This window comes from Chenopodium album, chromosome 21, assembly GCF_948465745.1.
Source record: "Chenopodium album chromosome 21, dcCheAlbu1.1, whole genome shotgun sequence".
NCBI lineage: Eukaryota > Viridiplantae > Streptophyta > Magnoliopsida > Caryophyllales > Amaranthaceae > Chenopodium > Chenopodium album.
Window position 1 is genome coordinate 29121335 of NC_137854.1, and position 24800 is coordinate 29146134.

A 24800-nucleotide genomic window follows, 5' to 3' on the forward strand; every position below is an offset into this window, starting at 1 on the left:
GTTGTGTTTATCTGATCTTCAAAATTCCAATTTTTTTAATCTAAACACTAAATTCGGATGAATATATCAAAATTCATCATTATCTTTTGTTCAAAAGTTGCCCACATCCATTACTCTCTTGAAACACGGTTTACGTTTCCCTAAGCAATAAATAGGAGTGTCAAATCAATTAAATTCACCTCACCTCCCAAACGACACCTCACTCCCTCAAGTTACCTCCACCATAAAAGCATGTCAGCCTCACCAAAAATTACACCTCACAAAAATTACCTTCTCACTCATCACTTCGATCAAAACTTCTCACCAATGTCTGTCTCACCAAAAACCCAAGTTGAAGCCGAAACAAACACCAACCCTGTTCCAGAAATTACCATGGAAATCATCCCCGAAACTCAAAATCCTGAGCCGCAAAAGAAAGAATCTCCTACTGCGTCCAATTCTTCCCGAAAGAGAAAATTCGAGGACATGCAAGAAGAGGAGGAGAGCATTTCGGAGATGGGGGTCAATTATCGAGACAAACCTGCCTCTATGAAGAAACAGGAGAAAATTGGCGATCACTTTGTGACAGGTTTGGCTCTTAATTTACTTTGGTGTAAATCTGTTAAGCTTTATGAATTGTTGGATTTGTTTGAAGCTCAAAATTGGGTGAATTTGTTGGGTGAGTGTTTTAATCGGAGTATGTATGTTGATGCTATGAGGGATTTTTGTAAAAGTTTCAAATACTCTAAAGGTGTTATTCGCTGTTGTGTGTATGAAAAAGAAATTGAGTTTGATGCGATGTACTTGGCTGAGTTGTTTGATGTTCCTAATACTGGATATGACTTGTATTTTAAAAGCAATGTGATAAGGAACCCTCTTCCTGATGCAAACATTGATGAGATTGTGGAGTATCTAGGTGGAGACCCTGAGGAAACCTACATAAACCACAATGACCTAACCCCTCTTGACAAAATCCTGTTAAAATTCGTGTTCAATGACATTATCCCTCGTTCTCAAAAGAGAGACAGTGCCAACAAGCTTGACTCTGTCTTAATCTACTGCCTAGCCAAAAAGATCCAGATCAACTTCCCTTCAATCATGATCCAACATCTAGCTCATTGTGTTCCTAAAGGCTGGAAAGTTGGATATGGTAACCTACTCACTTATGTGTTTGAAAGTTTTGGCATTTCCTTTGCTAATAAAGAACCCCTGCCCCTCAAAAACACCGAATATATACAACCTATTTTCCTTGAAAACCATAAGATGAAAGTTGTAGATGGATGTTTTGAAGTTGTGCAGGAGGAAAAGAGGCCAAAAGAAGTAGGTGGTCCAGTTGAGGGGGAAGTAGGAGAAGATGAGGCAAAAGAGGCTATAGGGAATGTGGTTCAGGAGTTACAGGATCAGGAGGAGGAAGAGGAAAAACAGGTGGAAGAGGTAGTTGAGACAGGGGGAAGGAAGAAGAGGAAGAGTTTGAGGTTGATGAAGAAAAAGGAGACCCCAGCACCAATATGCATTGATATATCTGAGGCACAGGAGGAACTGCAGAAAGTTACCCCCTCTCCTACTTCGGGAAAGTATGCATCTGCAGGAACAGGTTTTGCAGCATTTAGTTCCCCGCCAAAGGTTCCCAGCGAAAATGTGAAGGAGATAAAGGAGATGCTCCAGAAGGTGCTGAAGGAACAAGAGCAGTCAACAGTGAAGATGGAGGAACTGAAGAAGAGTGTGCTCACTCTTGATGCTGAGCTGAAGAAACTGGTCAAGAGCTCAGAACAGGGGAGACTGTCCACAGTGCAGGACATTGTGTCTCAAATCAGCAAGAAGCTTGAGGATCTTGCTGTTGATGATGACCAGAGCACTGCTTCCTAACCTCTCTTTCCTTGCAGCCTTTTTATGTTGATGAAACTTTTGTTTATTTGTTTTTGGGAAACAATTTTTATTTGGTCTGCAATATTTGGGCACTCTGTTTTTTGTGAACTTGCAAATTTGGTACATTGGCCGATGTTTTTAAATCGGTTTTGGATGATGAATGTCTATACTGCTTTTGACTATATGCTTTGTGAATGTTTTCTCTATATATGCATGCTTCTTGTCTTAACACTAGACCACTTGATGGCGCTGTGTTATGGTATACTATGCTTGTATGTTGGTTTTTGATAATGCCAAAAGGGGGAAAAGATGCAAACTATCCAAGGAAACTTAATCATTCTATGGTCTCTGTTCGAAGTCTTCTCAGCAAGCCTACATCTCTACAGGCAGGTATATGTAAATACAAGTTTTTCCATTTTTGCAATTTTTCTTCTTTTTGTTTTCTGTCTTTATTTTTACTAAGTAGTTTCTTTTCTGCATTGCATTATATTTTTGCATTTTCTTTCCTTAGTTTAGGGTGGATTATCTTTGTTTCCTTGTAAGTAAGTTTGGATTGTTTGTCATCATCAAAAAGGGGGAATATTGTTGGACTTAATGATTTTGATGATGACACAACCTCACTTACTTACATACTAATAAAGGCTTGATTGTTTGAGTGTGTGATCAGTGCAAAGACTAGGAGAATTAAGTGTCGAGCAAAGATACCATGAGGAACAGAAAGGCCAGAAACAAAGCTATCCAAAAAGAAGAGTTCCCTCACAGGAACTGGCGCTTCAGAAATGAAGACTTGAGAAGAGAAGGTTCCCTCAGGGAACAGAAGCTTCAGAGAAGAAGCATCACCAGAGAAGAGAAGTTCCTTCCAAGGAACAGAAGCCTCGGAGTAGAAGCTTCATCAGAAAACATGAAGACTAAATATATTTTTATATTTTAGGATTTATGTAAGTATAAGATATTAAATGGCACTCGAAAAATCTGTGTGGAATTGGTCCAAGAAGATAAAATTGTGCATGCTAGTTTTTAGGAAAACGGTTGCAATCTAAAACGTTTATCTTTTGAAAGGGATTTTATTTCTTTCTGAATTTCGAAAATATCTTGTGGAAAAAGATTTTATTTTATTTTCTTATTTTCGAAAATATCTTCTGAAAAAATAAAATCACCATGTTTTCCAAAACTTGCGGCCTACTCTCCCACGTTCTTCTTCAAGTCGTGGTTCTGCAAAATTGAGGAGTTCATGGTTCCTTAAATTAAGGGACATGATCTTCTTAGTGGGCATGAGTAGTGGCGTAATGGGTTTGCAGCACAATGAAGTTTTTCCAAGGTGTTTTGTGATCTATAAATAGCTCTTGATTTCTGTTGGAAAAACTTGTCCTTGCTCACATAAGTTTTCAAGCTTTTAATTGAGTCAAGCGTCCAATTCCACATAAGTTGATTAGAGTGTTCTTAATGTTCTTATACTAGAGTTTGTTTTTCTTTCGAGTTGTAATTGGGGAATGGGGAAGTTCGAGTGAACATTTGTGTATGAGAAAGAGAAGAGAAAGAGAAAAGAGAAAGAGAAGAGAAAGAGAAGAGAAAGAGAAGAGAAAGAGAAGAGAGAACAGAGAAAGAGAAGAGAGAACAGAGAAAGAGAAGAGAGAACAGAGAAGTGAGAAGAGAGAAAGAGAAGAGAAGAGTAACAAGTTGGGTGACTTGTTCCTCAGGGTCTCAAGTTCGTAGCGCAACTTGAGTTTGAGTCTTTAGCTTGTAATAGGATCATTTGCCCTATTCTAGTGAAGATTCTTTTCCCAAAATCCCAAGTGGTCGTGGTTTTTCTCCTTGTTAGGGCCAAGGAGTTTTCCACGTAAAATCTCTCTTGCATTCTTTAGTTCCTTCAGTTAATCTCTCAATTCCTTTAGCTAACTTAATTTTAATTCCGCAAAAAGTTTGGCTAAACTCTCATACTACAATTCAACCCCCCCTTCTTGTAGTATTCATTGAAACAACAGTTTGGTTTCAGTTCGTCCAGACAGTTCCAGATCAGATCTTGAGTGTCCAGCATATTAGTTTTATCTCTTTATTCATTGGTATGTATTTAGAGTTATTCATTGAGATCTTGTAATTGGGAAAAAGGGTTTTGAGTGTTTTATGTATTGGGGTGTGAGAGTTCGTGAGGATTCTCGTTATAATTATATTGTAAGAGTGCAATGTGTGAGCTTCTAGGTGAAGCCGATTGAGCTTCTAGTGAGAGGCCGAGTGGGTAGTACTCTAGTAGTACGAGTGAATCTAAGTGTGGGACTTAGATTGGGTAGGATAGGGTCTTATCGAGTAGCAAGTTTCCGAGCAGGAACTTGTGAGTAAAGGTCTGTGCATAATAGGTTGTAACTTGGTGTTTGCCCTATTATAGTGAAATGGTTTGTGTTTGAAATCCCTATAGTAGGGTCGAGGTTTTACTTCCAGTTGGGCCCTGGATGGTTTCCTCGTAAAATCCGCTTTGCACTGTCTAAGTTCCTAACAGCAATCAGTTTTATATTCCGCGAAAAGTAGGCACTAGGAACATACTACAATTCACTCCCCCTCTTGTAGTATATCATCCGAAATAACAGGTATTGTGAAAGGTCTAATAGTAAGACATTATTTAGCTTAAATCTTTATATGTATGGTCTAGTTTAATAAGATTTTAGGTTATCTAGTAGCTCTTGAAAGTGACACAAGTAGCATGACCAGAGTAATCAAAAGAAATCAGTTTGGAGTTGTACCTATTTTATTGTTATTGGATGATTATTTCTTTTAATTTAATAATAACAGCAATTTCTTAAAGAAAATTATGAAGTACAATACAACAATCGTTTGTGAACTTATATTATTATTAATATTGCAACATTTGTAGCTTCTCCCAACTCACAAATTAGATCAGTACGGAACAAAAAAACTTCTCTCTCTAAAAAAATTTCCTCTCTTCTCTCTCCTGTCCCAAGACTCCCAACAGCCATCAAACCCTAAGTAACTCGTCGGAGTTCCAGCGCCGCACCCGTACTCTGACGAGTTCCTATTGCATTTTTCCTCAGTTTTTTCTCACAAATTCCTCCTCCTTTTCTCACAAACAATTTTTTCTTTTTCCTAGCCTTCTATTTCTAAGAACTCAATTATTCTTAGATTTGTTTTTAAAGGTGTGTTTGTAGGGGTTTATCCCAATTAAGAAGAAGAGGGGAGAGTGCTTTTGATCCAGGAGTTCGTGTCAAAGGAAGATTTCCGCCGGCGAAACAAGGGAAAAGGGCTAGGCCTAATGCCGCCGTCAGTGGTCTAGTTTTGATCGTGATGGAAACGGTGAAGTTAGGGTTAGGGTTTCGGGTTCCTTGCATTGGATGGCTAGGCCTAGCCGTCTAGAGTGTTTGTGACGGAATCGGTGAAGTTAGGGTTAGGGTTTTGGGGTCTTTGCTTTGGGTAAGGGTCGTTGGGCTGCCCCTTTAGTTTGTTTTTCTTAACTTTCTCTTTAGTTTAAGCTTTGTAACTACTCCTGTTGTGATGTGGGAGTTTCTTTTCAAGGTTTTGTTGTTCTTCTTTGTTAGTTGTATTTCCATTGTTAGTAGTACTTTATTTGGAAGTTTGGTGTTTTATGGGTTGGTTGAAGTAGACCCGTGGTGCTTTTCTCACATTAAGGTGAGATGGTCTTTCCTTATTCAGAGGTTTATTTTGGTACTTGGTTTTCTAAAGGATAAAGGAGTGTTGTTGTGGGAGCTATGGTTTGTGTTAGTTTATGTTAAAAGGGTTATAAGGTATTTTAATGCCTTTTTTTATTCTAGGGTGCTGGTTGTAGTTGTCGGTAAAGAGGTTTTAAGATTTTGTGGTCTATGTGAGTGTCCAATTCCGATTTCAAATGTCGGAAGATCTTTAGAGAATTGATTATGTATAATTCTCTTGATAATTTAGCAATGTTTTTCAAATCGTTGCCCTGAAGACGGCTCCCCAAATGCAAAGTTTGGGGGTTCATAGCATGTCATCTGTAGTCCCTCTTCTTAAGCAGGGGCTGCGTGTATCTGTTTACGGTACAGGGTCACAAGTTGCAACTCGTTTTACCCGGTGTGGCCATGACTCTCTCTCTTTACCAACCCTTTCGTCTCTATGGGTTTTGCACTTCAACAACAATATTTACTCCGTCCTTATCTCAATTGTGGTGCCTATTAAAAAGTATGATCCAAGACAAGTAGATTTGGTAACAAGTAATTGAGTTTTTTAGGGTCCGTTTGGCATCGCTGTGGTTTTCTGTTTTTTGGTTTTTTGTTTTTTAAAATTATATTACATGTGTTACATAATGGATTAAAAAATATTTAGACTTATTAAAGTCATGATAATTTTGAAAACTGACAACAAAAAAGTGAAAACACCTTTTTCTTGTTTCCTGTTTTTGGTTTTTAGTTTTCAAAAAAACAGGAAACTGAAAACCAAAAATGATGCCAAACAAGCCCTTAGTTTTTGCTTTTGTTATGTTGGTTTGTTAGAGCTAGTTTGGCTCGTTTAACTGTTTCGTAGTTTGTAATAGTTGATTTTCTTTTGCCAAAAGAAGAAAAAAAAAAACAAACAAACTCACAAATTATATCCACCGGACCTTTGCTTTAAAAAAACTCAATATTTTATTTATAAACCCTCCTAATATGAAACCTCCTTTTGTAGCCAAGTATTCCAGTATTATTCGCCATATTGCCAATATATTAGTCAAGTTTAGCTTAGTAACCTACTTTTTTCTTGTTTTGATTTTATTTTGTTTAAAATTATATTTCATTGACTATTATACATATCAATGTGTCACATTAATGCTTATTTATCGTGTGCGACATGGCGAGAATTTATAAGATTTTTTTTTAAAGACACACTAAAGACACACCAGAAATTGACACGTGTCATTGTTGGTGTGTCTTTTAGTATATAGTTATTGATGATTGTTGATGATTGATTGATACCTATGGAAATGACAATATTATTGTATATAATAATTTCCTAAATTTAAAAGTTTTATATAAGGATTAATTTTTTTTAAGGAAAATTTGAATTTTGGTACCTCGAATATAGGGGTAATTGAATTTTAGTACCCATCTAAAATTTTATTTTAAATTGATACCTCCAAAAGTGTAACTTTATAGGTTTTGGTACCTCCGTCCATGTTCCGTTAAGTTTTCCGTTAGTGGGGTCCATTATCTAATTATTTAATAATTTAAATTATTAAAAAAAAAAAGAAAAAACTTTTTTAAAATAAAAAAAACAAATAAAATAAAAAAATAAAAAACCGCCAGCCACGCGGCCAACGGCGACCACCAAGCTACGGCAGCTGCCGCCGCGGCCAGACACGAAGCCCAGCCACAGCAGCTGCCGCCGCGGCTAGGCAAGAACCCCACCACCCTACTACTCAGCAACGTTCCCCTGCTCCCACCTCCGCAACAACCACCAACATCCCGTAGCCGCCACCTGCCAAAACCACCATCACTCACCAATTCGTGCAGCCCTTAATCTCCTCGCCACCACAATCCCACATCAACCACCAATTACCACCTCCGCACCAGCTTCCCCTGTTCCTGCAATTACCCCCAGCTGCCAACAGCCATCTCCGCAAACAACCACCCACATTCCGCAGCAACCACCAGCCGCAAGACACCCAAAATCAACCACCAATAACCGCAGCCACGTACGCACCTTCGACCTCCAATCACCACCGAAACAACCAGCCCAAACCGCCACCACTTGCTGCCTTCGCCAATTAAATCGAAAACCCAAGAACCCCAAGAACCCACCACCCACGAACCCCGAAACCCACCACACCCCACCACCCACGAACCCCCGAAACCCAGAACCCGACCACCCACGAACCCAAAAACCCACCACCCTACCACCCACGAACCCGAAACCCACCACCCTACCACCCAAAAATTTAACCCTAAAACCCTAAAAATTGATTTGGGGGAAAGGGGGAAGGTGGCGTCGTCGCGGGGAGGTAGGCTAGGTGGGGGAGGGGGGTGGCGTCGGCGCAGGGAGGCAGGGATGGGTGGGGGTGGCGTCGGTGCGGGGAGGCTGGAGGGTGGCGGGGAGGCAGGGCTGGGTATTATTTTTTTTAAGTTTTTTTTTTTTTAAATTTTATTTTGTAAGTTTTTTATTATTATTATTTTTTAATTTTTTTAATTTTTTTAATTATTATTTAAGTTTTTTTTTAATTAAATGCTTTTTTTTTAATAAATTAAATTATTAAATAATTAGATAACGGGACCCACTAACGGAAAAGTTGACGGAATGCTAACGGAGGTACTGATATCTATAGTTTAGTCATTTTTGAGGTATTAATTTAAAATAAAATTTTAGATGGGTACTAAAAGTCAATTACCTCCATTTTCGAGGTACCAAAATCCAAATTTTCCTTTTTTTTAAAAAAAAATAAAACACTAAAGACACAAACAAAATTAACATGTATCATGTAACACCCCGTATTTTTAAGTCGTTTAATAATTATTAAATGTGGATTTTTCCGAAATATATTATTATTATTATTCAAAATATTTATATGGTTTTACAAAGATGATTTTACTTTTATGATTTATAAAGATTTTAATTATACGAGTCAAGTTAAAACTTTTCGTACCCAAATCAAATTTTCAACCAATAATAATTTGTACCCGATTCAGACGGCAAAGTACAAAATTCACTATTTCAATTCATATATGTAGCACACTAGTACTACACAACATTTGTACGTCAATTTGCCTAGCATTCTACTTCAATATATATGGAGTATATATTAAAAAAAAAGTGTTTTGATGTCGACAAAGGTGGGAGTTAATTACCCACTTGCCTCCTTCATTAATACTATGATTGAAGCATTCCCCAATTTCGCTATAAATAGCCATGAATCCATCTCCTTCCAAACCATTTCCTTCTCCTTTCCTCTTTATTTCTTTCTTCATTCTGCTTCTTTTTTTCATCGAGAATTGGTTGGAGTTTCACCTTACCGCCGCCCAACCACCACAAAGCTACCACCATTGCCGCCGCCTACCGTCGACGACCACCGACCACCACAAGAGTAGCCCCCTCCTTCCTTGTATTGCACCGTCAGCCATATACTTCTTTCTCTAGTACTATTACTAATACTAGCTAGAAATACTACTCCTACTCCTACTACTCCTCCTCCTCCTCCTACTACTACTACTACTAACTACTGCTACTACTGCTACTCTGCTGCTGTTGTTGCTGCTGCTCCTCCTCCTACTACTGCTGCTGCTGCTGCTGCTACTACTACTACTAATACTACTACATATTAAAGATAATTTCAACAATACAAGTAGTCATTTTATAAAAGGGTATGATAATAAATTGTTCACGCACAACTAGTCAAAATCGATGGTCTAAGTCCTTGTGTCTATGGGTTGAAAGTATTTGATTAGGATTATTGGTTTATTATAGGACTACTACTACTACTACTACTACTACTACTACTACTACTACTATTTATGGATTATTAAAGATAATTTCATGAATACAAGTGTTCATTTTATAAAAGGGTATGATAATAAATTGTTCATGCACAACTAGTCAAAATCGATAGTCTAAGTCCTTGTGTCTATGGGTTGAAAGTATTTGATTAGGATTATTGGTTTATTATAGGAGGAATTTCGAGTTCGAAATTAGGAGCTCCGTAATTGTATTCAAAGATCAAGGTAAGTACACGTGGCTAGACCTTTCATAAAGTGACTTTTATATGCAACGTGATTTATATGTTAAGTGATTTCGAACCATGTTTAAATTATTGCGAATATATTTCCGTGAAACATGTTTTAATTGTTTGATCTCAAATGTGAAACATTTTATATGGTTGATTACAAACTTGTACTGATATTAAAGATGTTTTAAAAGGAAGTTTTATTGTTTAAATTACCCCGAGTATGGGATATCGGAAAGTTTATTTATCAGGATTTATTCCTTGGATCTTTGGATTTTTAACTCCCACTATGCTGAGTAAGTTGAAGACTATGGACTTTGTATGACCTAGTCTTTCCCCTTAATAGCACTATGTAAAGGAGTTATTAGCTTGGGGGTGTGCACAGTTAGATGGGAAAATGATTTATGAAAATATGGACTAATCCATCCTATTTGGAATTATCTTTGGAAAGTTGGTTATTTCGAAAATTGGCTCTTTTGACAAGTTTCTATACATGAATTTCTATTCAAGAATGGTTTGGATAAATAATGATTTATTAAAGTTAAACCTCTTCGAAAGCATGTTTAATTAATTAAATTGATTTTACATGTCTAGTATTTGTATATATTTAGCATTTTGGCTAATACGTATTTGTTTTGTTTTGGCTTGTCCCTACTTATCATTTTGATGAGAAGATAGGTGATGGCGATCGGACAACGTGAACTATATGCTGCATTATTGGGAACGATGGGCGGTGATCACGTAGTTTAGTTTAGCAAACATAGTATTAGTGTTGTTGTTACTTTGGAAGTGTTTCTAAACTATTATTATTACTATTATTATCAATGAAAGATAACTACTATTTTCCGCTGCAAAACTCTATTAAGCCTTACGTAATCACGTGGTGGTAATACTCCCAGATTGCTCCCTAAAGTTGGATTATTATTGTTAATATTAGAGAGTAATTTGGGGCTGTTACATATCATTGCTGGTGTGTCTTTTAGTATATAGTTATTATTGATAATCCCAACTATGCTATATGTTCGCCTTTAATGGTCCTAACCGGTCAACACCAAGTGAACGACCTGTTACAACATGTAACCATAACACGTGTCAACACGTGATTGGTATAAAATAAAAAAAAAATCAAAAAACCAACAAAAAAAATTAAAAAACCAAAAAAAAAAAAAAAAAAAATCCTAGCCACCTTTCCCACTATGAAACCCTAACCCCACCTCCTAACCTCACCGGACCGGTCGACCACCCCCTTTTAGCCGTCGAAAACTAGTTGGCCGGCCAACCCTAACCCCAGAAACCACTTACCCAGCAACCCCGACCACCAAAACCACCAATTACGAATGTAATACCCCGTATTTTTAATTTATTTTATAAATTATTTAATTATTTATAAAATAAATTTTTGGGTCAAATTATTTTATTATGTGATTTAAATAATACAAGGTTTAATTTTTGGGTTAAAAAGTATTCAATCCGAATTTAGCCATGTTCATAATAAACCCAATCATTCTATTTTCATATTTGAGCTACCTATTATTCAAGTCCATAGTTTTTATAAAGCCCAAACTTACATTAAGCAACTCTACACTATAAATACTCGTTCAATCCCCAAAATTTTGCCACCCAAAAGGTCAAATGGTCAAGCTAAACAACTTTCCCTTTTCTTTTTCACTTTTTCCATTCTTTTTCTTTTTTTTTCCCCTTTCTTTACCTTTTCTTCTTTGCCTCACGCAAGAGCTGCTACTCGGCACCGCCGCTGCCACCACCTCACTGCTGCCGCTGCTCCACTGCAGCTATCCGTCGATGCCACTGCAATCTCCAAACAGCAGCAGGCCGCCAGCCACCCCCCCGGCTTGGTTCCTTTCTTCCTCTTCCTCTTCCTATTTTTATTTATTAGGTTAGTTTGATTTTTATTGGTTTCAAAATGATTAATTTAGTATCAAATCATGTTTTAATTGATTTAAAGATAGAATTTCATATTATTATTATGATTACTATTTTCAGATTTTGATATGTTTAAATTAAAATTAGGGTTTTAATTTATTAAAGATGGGATTTTTAGGGTTCTTCCATAAATTGATTTGGGGCTTTTGTATGACTAACGATTCTATTGACTAATTGGGCATAAAAGTATGTTTTGATAAAGTTTTTAAGGGAGTTTTAATCAAATAATGTTGCTGGAATTTTATTTAAAGTAGTAGAATTGTGATTAAAAGGGTTTAATTACCCATTAAAGAAGAGTTTTATTAGGGGTTTTAAAATAATTTTCAGATTATTATAAGTTGTTTAAAGTGAGTTTAAGTTGCTGAAAATTGCGTATACAAGGGTAATTAATATAGTATTATTGTCCCTTTATGTAGGAGACTTGATTCAGGAATTGTTGTAGAGTACTCGGCTATTTTAAGAGCTTATTTGAAGTACGTACGCGTACTCGGAAATTTATCAAGCGTGTAGAAACATGCTAGGGTTTATTAAGTGATTTCAAGTTAGTACCATGCTAGGAATTGGTTGGAATGGTTGAATTAAAATGAGATTAATGATATGAAGGATTGATTGAATTGAGAATGGTTTTGGTGAATTATTTATGAAGCATGATGGGTTGAAATAACTTATATATTAGATTGGTGATTGGAAATAGTTAATTTGGCATATTGTATATGAACCACACTTTTATTACTGGCATGATATTGAGCATGTTTAATTAAACTAAATGTTTAATTTGGTTTGGAATATTGAAAAGAAATTTTATTATGGTTCATATAATTTTTATTGATGCTATAAGCATGAGGAGCAGTTGTCAAAAAAAAAAAATATAAGCATGAGGAAGGAGATATTTAAGTATCTTTGTACATGAGGAATAAATTATATTTTGGTGCCTTAGTGCACTTAAGGTGTTTCTAACACCGAGGGATAGGAATTGTGGCGCATCATGCGTTTAAGGTGTCCTTGACACCGATGTAGATTAAAAAAGGATTCAACATTAAATATCATGTGGTCACTAATTATTCAAGAATTAAATTGATATGTTTGATCGTTTGAATAATTATAATGATTGATTGTGTTATGGTTTGAGAGTCATCACCAAGTCTAAAAATATGTAAAGCAACGTAAAGTGAAAGAGATTACGCACCAAAAATCTTAAAACATATATACCTCGAGTATGAACAAATGGGGGGGAGTTATGCGACTTTATATTTGACCATAAATTCTACAAGGGGTACAGGACGCTGTACTTTCCATTATATTATGCGCAGGAATTTCGCCACTTACGAGTGACTCTTTTATACTGACACGGTTAGCTCCCGTCTTAGTACTTCTTTATTGGGGAAGGTTAGGGGAAACCCGTTCGATGCGTAATCAAGCTAAATAAATTATTTAGTTATTTATTTATAGAGTCATGTTGTATGTTGTATGCTGGTAAATAGGTGCAACAAGGTAAGTTGTGTGATGATAGGATGAAAGCATGTTAGTGTGTTTTATTTACGCTTATGTACTCAGCATTGCTGATTGTGTGTTTGTATATTTGTTTGGCCTTGTCTTATCTTGGCCCTAGGACGACCCATTTCTAATGGCGAGTAGTTGGGACAAGTAGAGAGAAGCTTTTCAGGTGATAGAGCATATTCATGAAGGGCATGAGTGAAGAGCGAATCATGCTTAGTTTCCTTAAGAATATGATGTGTTTTATTGCTGTGAATATCGTTTATTTATTTATACTTGTGAGACTAACACAAATGTTTTGGTATTGCTTGGTTTTAATAAGGGCCTATAATGGTTCTTAGTTGTAAGTTGACTTCGTTTTACTTTGGTTTGACTTTACTTTGGTTTGGTTAACTTATTAAGTTGACTTGTTTTGAATGTTTTTAAAAATAGTCTTCCGATGTGTGTCTTTGATAATTGTCTTAGCCGTTGTCACGGTGGCGGTATTATCTTAGATTTTTATTTTGAGTTTTAAAAAGGGCAAAACAGGTATTTTAAAGGAAAGAAATTCCTACGGTGTTACAACAAAGCTTAAATAATTCGATTTTTTGGGGTCGGGGTGACTATGAGGTGTTTCGGAGGTCGGGGTGGGTTAAAGGGGGTTGCACGGCCGGATTAGGTGGTTAAGGAGGGTGCTGGAAGGGAGGGGGAGTGCTGAAGTGGCACTTCACGATTTTTTTCGGTTTTTTATAAAACTTGTATTTTGGTATGGTTTTAGGGTGTCTTTGAACCATGTTTACTTGATAAACTCGGTGTTTTGGTTCACTTTTGCTCTATTACTATGCAATTTATGTATACCCTATGCTTCACGGGTTGTTGGTGTTTTTGTAGAGTTGTTAGGCCTACAGACGACCAAGTGAAACCTATGGATGATGAATCAAGTTGGAAAGCAAGAAGATGATGGAAAGAAGCCAAGGCAAGGGAGCCAAGTCAAGAAAAAAAAGAAGACACTTTAGTGGAGCGGCCTCTCCTTAGGCGCGACCTCTCCAGGTCATTAGAGAAGCCTCTCCACCCTGTTGCTGTTGCTACTGCCAACTTGGCAGTTTCAAGGATTTTGTGAGGAGAGACCTCTCCAACATTATGCCGCGGCCTCTCCACCTGGAGCGACCTCTCCACCTATTTTGAGAGTCCTCTCCACCTTAGGGATGGCAATGGATCGGATTCGGATCGGGTGGAGCTTCACCCGCATCCATCCATTACTCTAATCAATCCATCCACATCCATCCGTCATCCGCTTCACCCATCATCCATATCCGTCCGTCCATCATCCGCGGATGAAACGGGTGGAGCGGATGACTAATGGATGAGTATTAAAGTGGAAAAAAACTCACATAAACTCTAATTTTCGGTTATTTGTACAATAATTTTTTTATTTTATTAATACAAAATGAAACAATAACAATATATTGTTTGAAAAATTAATTTGCTACAAAAAAATAAGTAATTTTCTTGCACATTTCATATTTTATTATTAAAATTCTTAGATTAAAAAATATAATATATGTTAAACGGGTGGGTGGATGGTTAGCGGGTGAAAAAAGTATCATCCACATCCGATCCGATCCATCACCCGCTTCATCCGTCACCCGCTTCTCATCCATTTAATTCGGGTTTTCGTTCATTTATTTATAGCGGGTGGAGCGGGTTCGTGGATATCCACTTAATATTGCCTTCCCTACTCCACCTCGTTGCCAAACATCCTGCCTCACTTAGCAGCTTTGAAAGAAGAAGTGAGGAGAGGCCTCTCCAACATTATGTCGCGGCCTCTCCACCTTTTTGGAGAGCCCTCTTCACCCTGCTACGGAGCTTTCTGCCCATTTGTTCCCCAGTTTGGAGCGGCCTCTCCAGTCCTATGGAGCGACCTCTCTAGTCCTATGGAGCAGCCTCTCTAGGCCTTAGAGAGGCTGCGCCCGATAGGTTCTGCGGGCTTATAGTGTAGAGTTTACTATGTAATTGGAGGATATAAATAGCTTTTGGGGGCTCATTTGTAAGATCTTCTTCCCTCTTAACTCCTTTAGACTTATTCTCTTAATTAGTTTATAGTTTTCCTCTCCCTTAGTTTAGTTTCTCAAAAACTCAATCATTCATAAGAATTGTTAGAAGTTTGTTCCATCAATTTCAACAATTTCTCAACTTTGAAGTTTATTAAGTAATCTCTTTCCTCTATTTCTTGCTCTTAATTTTCAGTTTTAATTGTTTTGAGTTGATAATTCCTCCCTTAATCTTGTTTATTTATTCTTGCATGTTTAATCCATCCTTTATTTATCTCTTTCCTAGCTTATTTGTATTCATGAAAACCCTATATTTAATTGTTAGAGTAATTTCCACCATGTTTAGTGAGTAGTCTCTTAGTTAGGGGTTGGGTGAAAACCCAACCAAGCTATGGTTGATTGACTTGGATTTATTGACGTTCTACCTTGGATTGATAGTTGTTTGTGTTTGAATTGATTATTGCATGTGTATTTTGATGGCCACAATATGCTCATGTGTTCATCCCTCTTCTCACATCGAAAGATGGGGTTTTGGGGTGAGTCCTTTCTTGTGCAATTGGATTATGCTACTCTCATGATTGTGGATGTTTGGTTTCATCGAGTAGATTGCTTTAGTGTGGTAATTAGGTGAAAAATCTCAATTACTTGTGCTTCATGCTAGTTCGGAACGATCGTGAGACAAACTCTAACTAGAAACCCACTTCCTATCCTTGTTACTTAATCCTTGTTATTTTGGAGCTTAATCTAGGGAGTACTTATGTTGTGAGTTTGAATGAAGACAATGTTAAGTTCCTTTTCTATCTTCCATGTGTGCTCATGATTCATCCTTGGTATTGATTCCTTGGTTTTGGTTGGTGTTGAATCCCGTTTCCTCAGCGTTCCTTTATATAGCAGTTAACCATTCAAAACCCAAATTGCGACCGAATCAGCTTACAACTAGCCGTTTCATACTCTTGGTGTTCTTCACCCGTTCCCTGTGGATGCAATCCTTTACTTACTCTAGACTTGTCTTAGGTTAGTTTAGGTAGAAATATTGTTTGGTTTAGGGTGATTGCCCAACGACCGATTATTCCTTAACTAGTTATTGTTTTCCGACGAAGGGGGAGTGGTTTAGGGGGGTCGACTGTGTTGTTTAGGGGGTTTGGAGGGTCAGCCATTCATTTTAGGGGGGTTAGGGAGGTGGCCCGCAACGGTTTCTGGTGGGCTAGGGGGTTAGACTGGGGTTTCACGGTGGTGGGGGTGGTTGGGAATGGTTTATGTTTTTTTTTCTTTTCTTTTTTTTTTTCTAAAGTTATTACTTTTTTTTTTCAATTTTTCTAATTTTATTAGACCAATCACGTGCTGACACGTGACTTTTTTAAAAAATTACCCTTTTAGGAGTTTACTGTTCATTAGGACCATTGGAGTCAAACATACCCAATAGTTAGAATTATTAGATAATACTTCCTCTGTTTTTTTATACTTGCAATAGTTTGACTTTTACACTATTCATGTACTCCACTTTGACTAGCTTTGATGATTAATAGCCAAGAACAAATATAATCATGTGGGATCTTGTTAGATTCGTCTCGGTTTATACTATTGTAATATCTAAAATTTATAATTTTTACATATAGCTAATTAAAGATGTAAATGATTGAAATAATGCATTGACAGGCGTGAAAAGAGAAGTGTTGCAAGTATAAAAAACAGAGGAAGTAAATCTTAGTTGGGACTATTAAAAGTAAATTGGTCATAGATGGGATTATTAAAGTGTATTTTTCCCTTTAATTAAAGGTTATATACTTTAAATTATCTCAAATTTTGATTATTCTGCAATAATCTAAGCTTTAGATGGCGTTTTTTTCTAACCTTTCATGATTAGTCAACAACCTAATACAATAGATTACTTGACATGTGTTAAGCTCTGATTAGTCCAAAAAATAAACAAAAAATAAAAACAATCTTTTCAAAAACCAAAATCCAAAAATAAAAATAAAATAAAAAAATTAAATCAATAGCCTCCAAACCTTCCCCTACCCCCTTACTTGAAAACCAAACCCCACCGCACCTCCTTCTATTCCCCCGCCAAAGAACCCCCCACCTTTGGAAAACACCAATCCGTCCTCCCCCACCCTTGAAACCTCCCCCCTCTGTTTCTTGCCTACAATAATACTTGACTGACATGATTTACATCCCTTTCATACACATCTACCCCAACTAGACAAATTCAAGGCAACTATTTCACGTACCTTTGAAAATTTGACACACACACGTTGTTCATTAGCTGCAAAGCTTCGCGATCACCATTCTTCCCTCCTTTTCATTCAAAATCACAAGGTTCAGGTATGTGTGTACCTTATCTGAACTCAAGTAAAGTTAAGGCATGATGTCTGTCATACTGCTCTTTTTCTTTATCCAGTTACGTTTTACCTCAGATTTGGACAAAACAAGACAAGTGAGTGGAGAAAATCTTTTTTACTCTTACTTTATGATTCCCAAGACATTTTTATTACAATACTGCCATTTGATAAACGTTTAAACTTTATCAAGGACATAAACTTAAATTTCCTCTTGATGCACCTAGTGTATGCAAGAATGTTCACAATTAAGTTTTTTTTTTTGTTTTTTTTTTGAAGGAAGAATACCCATATTTAATTAAGAATGGTACTCCCTCCGTGTTTTAATAAGCTTTACATATACCAATACCGGCCGTGTTTTAATAAGTGTACACTTTATTTTTTTGGCAAAAAGCTACATTTAAATATTATATCTATTTCCTCTCATGGTCCCCACCCACACCCACTCCTACTTTTTTTTTATATTATATTTTTCCTTTCACATTAATTACTTTTCAATAAACTAATAACCTCACTATTTTTCTTTTACAATTTTTTTTAATACTCCAACTACCCCACTTACCTCTTATTTTATTTAAGTCAATTAAACTGTCTAAAACTATGTGCCGGTCAAACTATAACACTTATCAAAACATGGAGATAGTATGGTCAATTTTTTCCTTTTAATTTAGGAAAAATACACTTTAATAATCATAACTATTAGCGATTTACTTTTAATAATCCCAACTAAAGTTTATTATCTAATAATTCTAACTATGATATGTGTTTGCCTTCAATAGTCTCAATCTGTCAACACCAAGTCAACGACCTGTTATAATAGGTTACCATGACAGTGTCAACACGTGATTGATCCTAAATTAAATCAACTTAAAACAAAATAATAAAATAAATAAACCAAAAATTAAGCAACCTTCCTCCACCGCCAAACCCTAACCCCACCTATAAACACTCCGGCAAGCGGCCGACCACCCCTCTTAACCGCCAGAACCAGCCGGCACCCCATCTGACTTACCCCTGACCCCCAAAACCACTCACTCAGCCACACCGCCACAATTGCAACGCCAACCTCAACAATCAACAACCCAAAAGTATGGAGCAATTCGCGAACGTCGGCAGTGAGAGGAAGGATTGAGGAGTCTGCCAACGATCGAGTCGATGATCGCGTTGATTGCTGTGATTGGCCAAAATCCCTTGGGGCGAAGTAGACCTGACTTGCAGCCGGATTTTAACGCGTGATGACTGGAAACCCTCGATTTAATCATTCTCAAAAACTGCACCGTAATTTACAACGCAAATTACACCAAACCGCGTTTGGTGCGGCCTAAACAGCTCTCTATATAGCCCTAATGCTTACCCCCTAGTTAAGAATGGTAGAGTCAATTTTTTCCTTTTTATTTATAATCCCAAAATAAGTGTTACTACGTGTCTAGTGTCTACGTATGTGAAGTCATGAAGAGGCCAACAGGCCCAATATTAACAAAGAAAGATTTCCCGCGACGATTAATCCTTTGAACTCAAAACAAACACCACTTCAAACTTCAGAGTTGAAACACAACTACCGCTATAATAAGAAGCCCACCCTTTCATATCAATTCTCAAAGAAAATTGGGATTTTTGGGGTCACAATTCACAGAACAACATCATCATGCTTGAATCAGCCAACCAATTCGAAGAAAATGATGCATTTTCTGATTCATATCTCTTTTACCAAGATCCCAATTCTGAATTTTATGAAGAACCCTCAATTTCTCTAGACGAAAATGGATTCCCACAACCTCCATTCAACGAACAAGTTGAACAACAACAACCCCACAAAACTGATTGTGATTATCTCAATGAAAATTCAATTGGGTGTTCGAGTTCGAGTTCGGATTCGAAAGACGAGAGCTTTGCTGCCGATTTCTACCGAAGTGGGTCTGATTGGTCTAGCTTGAAATTGCGAGTTGGTTCACTTTCACCTTTGAATTCAAAGAAATTGAAGCAAAAAAACCTTTTTCAAATGTGGGGGCTTAACCCAGAAAAGCATGAAAAGATGGAAAATGAGAAGTTTAAATATAAGGAGAATGAAACCCACATTGGTGTTCTTCCTGATATGAAAACTGATACACATTTATGTCCTCCTTGTGTGCCTCCTGACCCTTTTCGTGCCCGGAATCGAGCTTTCGAAATTGATGCAAAGGCTTCTCAGAAAAGGAAATCATTCATGGTACAAGGAAATGCCCGGTCTTGCCCTTTCTATAAGAAGATTCCAGGTTATCAGCTTCCTTATTTTTTTAAAAAAAATATTTTGTTACTTTAGTGTTTGAATTGTTGAATGGGTTGTAAATCTTGTAATTGATAATGATTTTGAATTTTGAGTTCTATAATAGTACTATTAAGATAGCTATACTATTCATTTTCAGCTTGAGCATGTGTGAATAATTGTGATTATGCTGAAATTGCTTATATTGTTTTAGAAGAATTTTGAATCAGTTATTGTCCTTTGGGTTGTGATCTTGTCTAAATCATATTGGAATTTCTTATTCAAATGATAATGATAGTATGTGGATGTGGAAATGAGGGTCTGGTCGTTCTTGTATCGGACATTGTTCTGCTGAATTTTGTGAGGGCTAGGGCCTAGGGGTTTGAACCTCTATTGGAATGAAGCAACCAAGTGATAGTTGTTTTTGGTACTATAGAAAGAGCAATTAGGTCCTGCCTTATTGTGAACTAGGGCTGTGTTTGGTTGCAAGGGAAAGTTGTTTTCGAGTATAACTAGTTATGGACTTATGGTGCTCTTATTTTTCCTTAATTTGGTTTGTGAAGAAGATCAAATAATTTTCGTGCTCTGAAATTTTAGTTTCCTATCTCCTAAGTGGAAAAGATTTTCCTTACTTGGAGATGGAATGCTACATTTTCCCTCATATGCCTTAGTTTCCTCCTCCCTGCTATGTCATACCGGGTTACCCTTCATATTCTGTTCAAAATATTTTGATTAACCAAACACAGCTTAGAACTTCCACCTTCTTGAGTTAGTTACATTCAATTGGAGTGAAAATAAAATTTCTTAACCAATAAGGAATTTTATCAGTAGTTATCACATCTTTACTAATGTTATTTATTGGTTTTGTTGCAAATGATGAGAAGTAATCCTAGTCCTACCTTTTATTTTATTTTCAATAAAGAACGGAGTTAAAAGGAGAGCTCGGAGGATAAGAGGAACTAGTGATAGAAATAAAAAAGAAAAAAGATAACTTGGAAGAAGGTTAGAGAAAAAAACAAAAACAAAATAAAGAATGCCTCCAACATCCATAGCATACAGCTTAGGATTGAACTGAGTAGGGAAGAAGGTGTTGTCATCCATAGCATACGTGGTTATGTGAGTCAGAGTGCTACTAGCTCCTTTAATTTTTAGTTTAATTTTATACATAATATATATTATATATTTCCAATAGATCATTCTCTAGCACATCAATAAGCTGTGTTTTAACAGGTTTTCCATCATCTCCCAGGCACTCCCTTTACTGTAGATGCATTTCGATATGGTGCTGTCAAAGGCTGCTGCTCTTATTTTCTTAGCCATTTCCATGCTGATCATTATGGTGGGTTAAGCAAGGCATGGTCACATGGCCCCATCTATTGCACCTCTATCACTGCTCGCCTGGTTAGAATGTGTCTCTATGTTAATCCATCGTAAGGACTCCTCTGTGACTCTCTTTATACTTTTCCTCTGTATATATGAGTCTGTTAAGGTCTTGCTTTCATTTTGCTGTACATACTCATATAATATGGATGTATTCATTTATTGTTTATAGTGTATTTTGCATTGTTTTGGAAACAGATACATATGCCCGTTGGAGTTGGATGTTGAACACCTAATTGATGGTGTCAAAGTGACACTGTTAGAAGCCAATCACTGCCCAGGTGCTGCCTTAATTTACTTTCATCTTCCAGATGGACAGCGTTTTTTACACACAGGAGATTTCAGAGCTTGTAAACGCATGCAAACTTATCCCCTTCTTGTAAATAACAAAGTCAATGTAATTTATTTAGATACAACTTATTGCAACCCAAAATACAGGTAATATGTGTGCCCATTAGATTTCTTATATTCTGCAGTTTTGCAATTTCTTACATATATGAACATTGCAGATTTCCTTCAAAAGAAGAAGTGACAAGCTTTGTTGTAAGGACTACTAAGACCTGTCTCAAAAAGCAACCAAAGACCCTTATTGTAGTTGGGGCATATAGTATTGGGAAAGAGTGTGTATATATTGCCATATCAGAGGCAATAAAGGTAAATTGCTTTGACCTTACTATTTGGTGATTTTATATGCATAATCATTTTCCTTCATTTTGATGTAAGATGGATTATTTTATTAGCTCTGAGTAGCTATGAATAGGGATTATGAGATTATCTCACTTTTGAAAATTTGGCTTCATTTTTGGTAAAATAATATAGTCATCATGATAGCTTAAAAATACTTGTATTTGATAAAACATGCGTGCCACTACCTTTTATCTCCTCTTTTGTTAACATATCATTGTGCTCTATCTTTTAGTTTTATACCCCTATGTTTTACTTAAGTAAAGTGTACACATACCACTCTTTACCTCTTAAACCTGCTACTGCATGTGAAGCAAAATTTCTCCCAACAGTTTTTTTCAACCGTACTAGCTTGTAAAAATACTCTTTTTCAAGACTATGCAAAAGAAACAGATTTTATGAACCCATGAATTTACAATAGAAAAATGACTACAGTTCATCCCAAAAAAAATCAGAATGGCTTACTGTGACAGTGCTGTGAATGCAGTATGTTTCAAGTGCGCAATGAACATTAGAGGACAAAAAAATCATTTTGCTACTGCTATGTTTTATCTTGTATGTCATTCAGTCCTATTTTTCATCTGACTCGGCCCATATTTTTAAAAAAAAAAAGAAAAAAAAAAGAGTTCTAAGACGTATATGCAGCCCTTATATATTCAGTAAATTGATGTGTGCAGTAGTCATTATCAATAATCATATAATGCAGATACTAAAACATGACCTTCTTCAAGCATGTAATGCAGATACTAAAACAATTTGATGATCATCATGGCCTTCAACTGAAGCAAATAATATAGCAGGTTGCTTTGTAATCAATAATACGGTATCAGAGGCAATATAGCATATAATGCATTATTGCTATCATGATTACAAGAATTATTACAATAAATCCATAATATGATAACTTAATATGCAAGTGCAATAACTTACCCTTTGAGAATTAAGATAGCTTGTACAAAGTAGATGATTAAATACCTCTTGTTGTCTTTATCTTGACTTCAATTATTAGAATGCATATATAACAGATTCAATTTCCCTCTTTATAAATCCCTAAGACTATTAATGAATTATGTGATAAGCTTACAGAGGTGGATTTCGTTCATGGGATTTGAAATATGATGGAAAGAGTGTTTCTGATGATACAATGTGAAGGATGATTTGTAGCAATAGTAGTGAAAGTAGCAGTTTCAAAATTCTAGAATTCTGCATCTTTTATTCAATGGAGACAGCTCGTAGCATCCTACTTTATCCCGGATCACTTCTTTTCTAAAGTCTGTCTCTACTCTCTATTAATAATGTAGTCTTACAGTACTGTTAAGATGATTTCTTTGTTGCAGTTTCCTGATTATTTTACACGTTGACTTTAGGTCAAGATATATGCAAATGCATCAAGGAGAAGAATTTTGCAGTCCTTTGACTGGCCTCACCTTTCCAAAAATCTCTGCACCAATGGGAAGGATACTCCTCTTCATGTTCTGCCTATTTCATCGTTAAAACATGAGGTGTTAATCTGTTTGTGGACCTTCCATTAAATACATTTTAAGGTTTATCTCTTTGGAATTTACATTCACAATGTCTTATTTCCTTTTAACTATGGGCAAGACCCTTAAGAACTACTTGAAGACGTACCAGGATCAGTTCAATGCAGTTGTGGCATTTCGGCCAACAGGTAGTCTTGCTGAATGCTGCAAACTGCTGTTCTCTATTTTTTCTTGAATCTATGAAAGTATTAACTGGACATGCTTACTGAGTTATAGGCTGGACATTCTCGGAGTCTGTCGGTAGTCAGTTGGATCTAATCAAACCCAATTCACGAGGAAACATCCAAATTTATGGTAATATAGAAAGAATTTTTCAGTCAATTAATACTTGACTTTGTGAATATTATACCTGCTTAAGTTAGTTCACTTCTGTTACTGTACAGGAGTTCCCTACAGTGAGCACTCCAGTTTTACTGAACTGCAAGAATTTGTTCAGGTTTGATTCAACTCCTTGCTACTGTTGAAAAGTTGTTTTGCATATACGTTTGTTTACACTTTACACTACTACTTGGACTTAATTATTGCTGTATTTCAGTTTCTTAGGCCCAATAAAATAATTCCGACAGTGAACATTGGTAATGCTGCTAACCGGGAAAAACAGCAGTCATACTTTCGACAGTGGTTAAATGGCTGAGCAGTAAAAAGAATAGGCCAATTTGTTTATGAATGGCAGAATGCAGAGCATTTTGTTGGAATAGATCATGCTTGGTTGGCTCATATTGATGACCGTTAGGGAATGGCTCCGATTAAGCCATGAAGGTGCTATTCAATTGATGATAGATGCATATAGGTTGATGGTTTAATGCTACCATCAACGAATTTTCTATATAGTAGATTCTTGCTCTTGCCCATTATCTATTTTTTGATTTATGGGTATCAAGTGCCAAAATTTTCCATTCAGCTCTCTATCCTTGGGACAAGTAACCAAAGGCAAACACTACAATGTTTCTCCCCCAACAAAAGAAAACAAAGCTTAGTGGCAACACATGAAGTCATAGCTGCCATTTCAGATGATACTCAAAGATTGTATTTCTATTTGTCTATTGTGTATCAGCTCTATCTCAAAAGTTAGTTTTTAATGCTGTATATTTTCTTGGTTCAGTGCGAATTTCTTGTGCTTTTCTAACTTGTTGAAGTAAGATGCTTAACTACTTTCACAGATATACGACATAGAAATCTGAAACCATTTTTACATATTCTTTTGCCCTAGGTTATGCTATGTGTGTGCCCAGTGGCGGATCAGGATTTGTGAAATGGGGTACGAAATGAATTTTAATAAAAAAAAAAAAAATTACAAAGTAATGTGAATTGCAATACTTTTTTCCTAACTAAATTATGAGATACATCATAAATCATTTTACTTTGTATTACTAATTACGTTTACGATACATCTCATCCTCGGACGATAATCTTATTATTGAGTAACTAAATATGTTTGTGGAAAAAAAAAAAAATTATCTAAGACCTGTTATTTGGAACAACAGGTCTCTTTGTTTGAAAAATACTAATCTACCGCTGGAAAAATTTAAAATTTCACCAAAGAGGCTAAGAGACTTGTTTTTAAGTAGGCGGTATCTTTAATGTTTACACAAAAAGGCGGGCTGATTTGTTGCTTTGGCTTACTGCATAATAGAA

General features: G+C 36.3%; 1 protein-coding gene across 1 annotated transcript; it reads left to right on the forward strand.

Moving 5' to 3' along the window:
• Positions 1-18532: 18532 nt before the first annotated feature.
• LOC145601956 (DNA cross-link repair protein SNM1-like) lies at positions 18533-24366 on the forward strand. The gene is made up of 9 exons (XM_081658047.1): positions 18533-19570; positions 20810-20990; positions 21139-21378; positions 21450-21594; positions 22992-23126; positions 23227-23293; positions 23382-23459; positions 23549-23601; positions 23701-24366. Exons 1-9 carry the CDS (start codon positions 18964-18966, stop codon positions 23797-23799), a joined length of 1605 nt encoding a protein of 534 aa, XP_081514173.1. The 5' UTR covers positions 18533-18963; the 3' UTR covers positions 23800-24366.
• Positions 24367-24800: the final 434 nt, after the last annotated feature.